This window comes from Sinocyclocheilus grahami, unplaced genomic scaffold (genome assembly GCF_001515645.1).
Source record: "Sinocyclocheilus grahami isolate Dianchi unplaced genomic scaffold, SAMN03320097.WGS_v1.1 scaffold264.1, whole genome shotgun sequence".
NCBI classification, from domain to species: Eukaryota; Metazoa; Chordata; class Actinopteri; order Cypriniformes; family Cyprinidae; genus Sinocyclocheilus; species Sinocyclocheilus grahami.
The window spans coordinates 159,724-167,453 of record NW_015505443.1 but is presented as its reverse complement, the minus strand read 5'-3'; the positions used below and the strand labels follow the sequence as shown (position 1 = coordinate 167,453).

General features: G+C 37.0%; 1 protein-coding gene across 1 annotated transcript in view; it reads left to right on the top strand.

Annotated features, from left to right (window-relative positions):
• Positions 1 to 7,258, top strand: part of LOC107599331 (Fc receptor-like protein 5) — an 11,138-nt gene extending 3,880 nt beyond the window's left edge. Inside the window, exons 4-8 of the mRNA XM_016290893.1 lie at positions 3,130 to 3,300; positions 3,372 to 3,653; positions 5,535 to 5,777; positions 5,873 to 5,986; positions 7,215 to 7,258. Coding sequence (XP_016146379.1) covers positions 3,130 to 3,300; positions 3,372 to 3,653; positions 5,535 to 5,777; positions 5,873 to 5,986; positions 7,215 to 7,258 — 854 coding nt within the window. The remainder of the gene's footprint in view (positions 1 to 3,129; positions 3,301 to 3,371; positions 3,654 to 5,534; positions 5,778 to 5,872; positions 5,987 to 7,214) is intronic.
• Positions 7,259 to 7,730: the final 472 nt, after the last annotated feature.

Sequence of the window (7,730 nt, the reverse complement as noted above, 5' to 3'; positions counted from 1 at the left end):
TATATATATATATATATATATATATATATAAAGAAAAACTAGTATGTGTTCTAAAAAACTAAACAATTCAAAAATAAGGTATCTAGTGTTTATTCACGTATTTCGTAGTGCCCATAATAACACCATGCATGACACTGACACTGTTGGCACAAGCGTCATCTGGCACAGCGTCTTCAAAACATTCACAAAATGGCGAATTAAACACGATGAAGCAACCGCCATTTCAACATCATCTTTTTAAAATCCATCACTTACCCTGGTCTTGCTCACTTTCTTGCCCATTTTTCCTCTTCTCTGCACTAGATTGATAATGCTGCGCCGCTTTGACAGGAGGGGGAGCCGGACCTTGCGTAATTTGCAGGGCCCTACGCAACTTGCATAGTGAGCGTATAGGGCCTTTTTTATATTGATTGGTGTTTGGGCCCAGCTAACATGTGCCAGTGGCGGACCACCGGTGGCAAACTTGCCGGCCAGCCAGGGGACACCAACCGCGGTTCACTGACGTTTTGCTCATCGTTATTCTAGTGGACCACCAGAGGCAGTCACCATTTTTTCTGACAGTGGTCCTCTATGGGCCGCTGTTTTATAATAAATGTTTGCTGGCAGCCCACGGTCGGTCCATCGTTCATAATTAATTCCTCAAACTACTCAAAATGTCCTTCCACACTAATAAATACACACCTTCCACACTTCCACAATAATCAATCAAAAACGTTATACACCACTCTCAGTAACAGCAAATGTATTAATATTTTCAATGAACATAATATACAAATACATTTACATTTATCAGATGCTTTTATCCAAAGTGACTTACAAATGAGGAGTATTCAATTCATGATTATGTGTACTCTTTCAAAAATTAACCATGGTTTTACAGCATTTGCAGTAAAAACATAGTATAAACAAAACAAATCACATTTTTACTACAATAACCATGGTTTAACCATGACTGTTGTACAAACCCAATTAGGAAGATGCGACAAAGAAGACCTAAGACAGTTGAACAACTAGAAGCCTGTATTAGACCAGAATGGGACAACATTCCTATTCCTAAACTTGAGCAACTTGTCTCCTCAGTCCCCAGACGTTTGCAGACTGTTAAAAAAAGAAGAGGGGATGCCACACAGTGGTAAACATGACCTTGTCCCAACTTTTTTGATGTGTTGATGCAATGAAATTTCAAATCAACTTATTTTTCCCTTAAAATTATACATTTTCTCAGCTTAAACATTTGATATATGATGTTGTATTCTGAATAAAATATAGAAATTTGAAACTTCCACATCATTGCATTCTGTTTTTATTCACAATTTGTACAGTGTCCCAACTTTTTTGGAATCGGGTTTGTAGTAAAACCATAGTACCTACAAGTCATGGTTGCTACAGTTTTACTATAATAAAACCATGGTTAATTGTCCTATAAGTATAGGTTTAATCGCAATCCGATTATTTTCTAGATCCCATAGTAAACATTTTATTTGTCCTCTTTAATTGGGGAACAAACACATTCTCTATGGAATAGACTACATATGCCATAGGAACACAGGCCATCATAACAACAATTTACAAAACCCTTCAAAAAATTGGGATCAGTTAAGTTTTTATTTATTTTACGACTTTAAAAAAAAGTGTCTTGTGCTCACCACAACTCCATTTAGAGTATCAAAATACAATAAAACAATAACATTGTGAAATAATATTACAATTCAAAACAACTGTGTTCTATGTGAATATATTTTAAAATATATTTTATTCCTGTAATGCACAGCTGAATTTTCAACATTATTACTTCAATCTTCAGTGTCCCACGATCCTTCAGAAATCATTCTAATATGCTGATTTAGGTGATTTGTTTAGGCATAAGTTTGAGCAACGCTGAAAATATATTTACCTTTTTTTAAATAATCCATTAAACCTGCTGAGATACAAGAAGCCTTAACTAAAATTCTCAGTCCTGGAAACTCATGAATATTCATGTATGCTCTGCCCACTGAAACCGAAAATTTCAGAAGCCGAAAATCTCATAACACTGGGAAAAACGTGAGTGTTAACAGGTATGCACGTGAACCGATCATCTCTCCCTCTTTACTAGTTAGCATGAAATAAACATGAATGAACATAAGAGGGTATATTGTTTTAACCGCGGAAAGACATCAATGCACACCACTTTCAAGTTCAAGTTCACAGACATTTATCTACTCTACTATCTTGTTTGTTTGTCGGACAAAATGACAAATTCTGCTTTATGATTAGTCGGATCACATGTCAATCAAACTCCCTGTGAAGGGTCAGTTGCTGTGTCTGACTGATCTGAATGCTCAAACAAACAGATACATGTTTTGATAGTGCCAACGTTCATCCTACGAATTACTTAAATCCATCTCTGCGTATTAGGCTGAGCTAGGAGACATTAAAGGGTTAGTTCACCCAAAAATGAAAATTCTGTCATTAATTACTCACCCTCATGTTGTTTTAAACCCGTAAGACCTTTGTTCATCTTCGGAACACAAATTAAGATATTTTTGATGGAATCTGAGAGCTGTCTGACCCTGCATAGACAACGTATGCTGTTCTGTGTCAGCTGCGTCACGCTGAATCTGTTTCCTACGTTGCTGTGATTTGATCTGAACGAAAACAGCGTATACGTGTGACGCAGCTGACACAGAACAGCATACGTCGTTTACGTCAAGCTGATACTCTCCAAAATGGCGCTACATGGTGACACGGAGGAGACGAATTGTAGGATAAAGTCTTTTTTTTTTTTTTTTTTTTGCACACAAAAATAATTTTCGTAGCTTCGTTAAAATTAAGGTTGAACCTCATGATGTTACATGGATTATTTTACAGATCTCCTTGCTACGTTTCTGGACTTGGGAACATTTCAGTTGTATTGCTGTCTATGCAGGGTCAGGCACGTCTCAGATTACATCAAAAATATCTTAATTTGTGTTCCGAAGATGAACGAAAGTCTTACGGGGTTGAAACGACATAAGGGTGAGTAATTGATGACAGATAGTTTGGGTGAACTATCCCTTTAACATTTAAAACAATTATGTTTACTTTAAATGTCAGATTACCTAGAAATACATCTTTACAGTGACAATTGCACATTCTGACTTTATACAGACAGCAGTGATCAATATGCTCTGCTCTCAGACAGCAGCAGAGGAGCTGGAGGAAACTACATTGTTAGTTCTGCAGCTCTAAAACACACAGGAGTTTATGTGTGTACAGCAGAGAGAGGACAACCAGCCTATAAGACAGCCTTCAGCAGCAAACAACAACTATGGGTCACTGGTGAGTATTTTTCATTTTTGAATGCACAAATTTAAAACATTTCTAAATTGTAGCTGTAATTGTCTTCTCAGGTGTTTCTCCTCCAGTCTCTCTGATCATCAGTCCCAACAGAACTCAACACTTCAACCTGGTCTCTGTCTCTCTGAGTTGTGAGGACCAGAGTAACTCTGATAGATGGAGAGTGAGAAGTTACACAGACCATTGGGGGCTGGAAGATTGTTCATCATCGGTGTGGGGATCACAAACAGGATCTACATGTAAAATCAGCTCTACCGTCCCATCAAACACTGGAGTGTACTGGTGTCAGTCTGAATCTGGAGAGAATTATCATCCTGTTAATATCACTGTACACAGTGAGTATAAAGTTATGTATGTATTCATTTCACAGGCAGTTACAGTCAGTGCATAAAGCTGGTCAGTACAGGAAGCAGGGGTCTTCATAGACCAGATAACATTTGTAGTTTATTAGCATAAATAGTGTGATTAGTGTGTTCACACTGAAAATTCCAAAAAGAAAAAGAGTATGTCAAATACCCAGATGATGCACTTCCACAAAACTAAGTGTGGGAATGTTGCTCACTTCATATACTCAGCTGTCACAGCTTTAATTACTTACTGGAGGGGGCATGGCTATCAGATTCTGATGTTGCATGACAAGATAACCTTATATAATTAATACACTAAACGGTTGAGTACATATATTTGTGGTATATGATTATTCGTATTCTTAACTGGGATCTATACTCTTAAAAATAAACGTTCTTTATTGGCATCAATGCTTCCAAGGAGAACCTTTCCATTGCACAAAAGTTTCTTTATAGTGAATTCTTTATTCTTTATAGTGGTACATTAGATTATTAAAATGATCTTTACACTAAGAAAATAAATTATATGGGAACCCAAACTTGTTCTTCTGTGGCATCACTGCGAAAACACTCTTTTGGAACCTTTATTTTTAAGTGTGTGTAGAAAGTAATTACATAATTATTTAGTCCTTAAGTCACCCAGCAAGCAAACAAGAGGTGGCTGTGGCAAGAAATAAAAAACATTTTGGTGTTAGATGCAGAAGAAAAAATGGGGTTGTTGGGGGAATATAATGTCAGTCAGGGGCAGTTTCTTCATTAGGGCGATAGGGTGACGCACCAAGTGTTAAAGGGAGGGATTTTTTTCCATCACATTCAACCACAGTGAGCTAGCCGTCACCGTTCTAGACTTTGTTCTGCCTCTGGATATATAGTCCAATCAGCGTCAAATCACATTATGTGGAATACCGCCCCTTTTTGGGTGATTTCACTCTGGCTAAGAATCGCGCAGACTGTTCTCATAGACTTCCATACAAAGATTTTTTTTTAGAACTTCAGGGACTGCAGTGGAATCTCTGTGTGTTCCGGAAGGGCTTTCATCATCATATGTAACCTTAACTTGTGCAACGATTGGCAGGAACAAACACACCTCTATTAATTATCTTTAAGCTGAATTCAGGACTAGTCTGTATGGCCTGAATAAAGCAAACCAGTATCTTACCAGTAAAATTTTGATGGATGACAATTGTAATGGAGGTAAAGACAATTACAGTGACAAACAGGAGTCGTTCATTATTAGACACGTGAGTCCGTTATTATTAGTGTGCAAATAAACAAACCGTGTATGTGCGCTCTCTGATAGCTTTTTACACGAGAACATTTCAGTATGATCACATATCTGGCAAGTGTTTTATAATGGGCACCAGGGATGTCATGCGGTGTAATTGTCATTGATTGGACGAATGCAGCACGCGACCTGTTTACATACAGCATTGTGCATCCTCATGTATTGCCGACTGTACTATGTCGTTCTTCCTGAATGGACTTTTCAGACTATGAAGGTAAGAATGAAACAGTCTCTTCTTCACTTCAATTGATATGTTTTCCATCACCAGTTGATATTTTCTTTGACAGTTTATACTTGTACAGTTAGGTGGTTTTTCTGAGACTGTGACCAAAGCATGTGGATGAGGCACACGATTCTGTGTTTGTTGTTAAGCATCTAACTGTAACATTTTAACGTGGCATCATTTCACACTGTGCAACTTTAGAAGCGGAGCAGGGTTAAGGACCCATTCACAAAGAACACATTTTTGCTTTAAAAACCAGAGACGCAGGCAGTGGAATGGCAATTTAATCATAACAGTGAAAGCTATACAATGCAGTCAACTTCTCCATTTACAAAAAGTTTGTGTTTCCTCTGTTATGTAGTTGGTGTGATTCTGGAGAGTCCTGTTCATCCTGTGACTGAAGGAGATACTCTGACTTTGCACTGCTTATATCCATATACAAGCCCACCAAACCTCAGAGCTGATTTCTATAAAGATGGATCACTCATCCAGAATCAAACTACAGAGATGATCATCTCTAATGTCTCAAAGTCACATGAGGGTTTCTACTACTGCAAACACTCAGAGAGAGGAGAGTCACCCAAGAGCTGGATCTCAGTCAGAGGTGAGAGTCAATAGAAACTGTGAGCTGATTTATTTCTTCTTATTCTCTCATTCGGATATAGTACATGATAAAGTGCTTGTGTGTCTCTTTTTCAGTGTCTCATTCAGAATCTCAGATCTCTGTCCTCCACACACTCAGTTCTGTACTGGCAGTTTGTCCATATTTGCTAGTGACAGTCGTGCTGATTTTCAAATGCTGCAGAATGAGAGGTAAAATGTCTGGTTTATTTGAAGCCACTGTAATCATATTTTATTGACAAACAGCTACCTCTTGTGTGGTGTTCTCTTTGACAAAGACATTGTTGTCTGTCTTTCTAGTCAAATTTGCTTTAATATCGTTAAAAGTTGATTGTAGCAATAAACACAGAAAAAAACAAGTGAATACTGAGATGATTGTGTGTGTGTGTGTGTGTGTGTGTTTAACAGTTTCATCTGTTGAAGAGGAAGAAACTTCTATTTGACATTCTGTTGTGATGGTGAGAAATGTCAGCTTCATCCTGAATCTCTCTTCATTTCTCATTATCTATTCACAAGCTTTTACTTGTCGACTGGAAGTTGTTTTGAGAGTGACAACTGCATTTAAATGCAAGAATGAATCCCATTAGTTTTTGTTCTCACTGTCTAAGAAATGCAGAAGTCACTCAAATTCACAATAGCTAACCATTTGCTGTTTCTGTGTTTGCCTGCTTCACATTATAAACACATGAGTACAACACTCTTTGTAAGCATGGATGTATATTCCTTATTTTAGCATAAGATTCCTGATTTGTATCGCTGCAATGCTCTGTATGTTTTTAATATTTACTGTTTCCTTGTTTTATATCGTTTTTTTAATTATTATTCTGAAGCAGATGCTTTGTTAAATTCTTTATGTGACCGTGTAACTTGAACAGTAAAAGAAAAGGAACAACAGTCTATTACTAAAAATTTTTCAGGTTTTACATGCCAATCTCTAAATATTTGTTAATAAGTTTGTTGTTTCCAGAGCCAATGAATTCACATGCTTATTTTTACACATCCTGTTGTTCTGACTGGTGTGTAAAAATGTTGCATACTATTGTTCACATGGTGAGAACTGCTGGCTATAGTGACATTGTGTGTTTTTAAATGTTTTACATCAGCACCAAGTTTATGAAACAGAAGCTTATTTTTATTACAAAAATATATACCCAGGAAAGTTATTTTTACACAGAAGACAAAAACTTTAATCAAAATCTAGCTAAGTAAAATATTATAATATATTAAATGTCAAGCTATATTTACGGATGTTTAATCAATCATGAACATCCCTAAAACAAGAAGATACCCTACCTAGGCTATGCTAATTAACTAGTCAGCCAACAAATAATAAACCTTTCAATTAAAATTTAACGTGTTTTATTCCTATCATATACACATTGTGTAGGTAACCATTAAGTTCAATCTGTTTTTCTCCCAGTTCACTGGCCACTTACTTTCAGGTATTTCAGGAGAAATGGGTGAATTACTTGATGTTAATCTGACAGATCCACACGACAGCGTCCAGCGCGCATTATTCTGTAGATCAACTATCATGGTCATTAAAGGAACACTCCACTATTTTTGAAAATAGGCTCATTTTCCAACTCCCCTAGAGTTAAAAAGTTGAGTTTTGCCGTTTTCTAATCCATTCAGCTGATCTCCGGGTCTGGCGGTAGCACTTTTAGCTTAGCTTAGTTTAGCATAGATCATTGAATCTGATTAGACCGTTAGCATACCGTTAACAGAGTTTCTATATTTTTCCTATTTAAAACTTGACTCTTCTGTAGTTACATCGTGTACTAAGACCGACGGAAAATGAAAAGTTGCGATTTTCTAGGCCGATATGGCTAGGAACTATACTCTTATTCCGACATAATAATCAATGAACTTTGCTGCCATACCATGGGTGCAGCAGGCGCAATGATATCACGCAGCGCCTGAAAATAGGCTAACT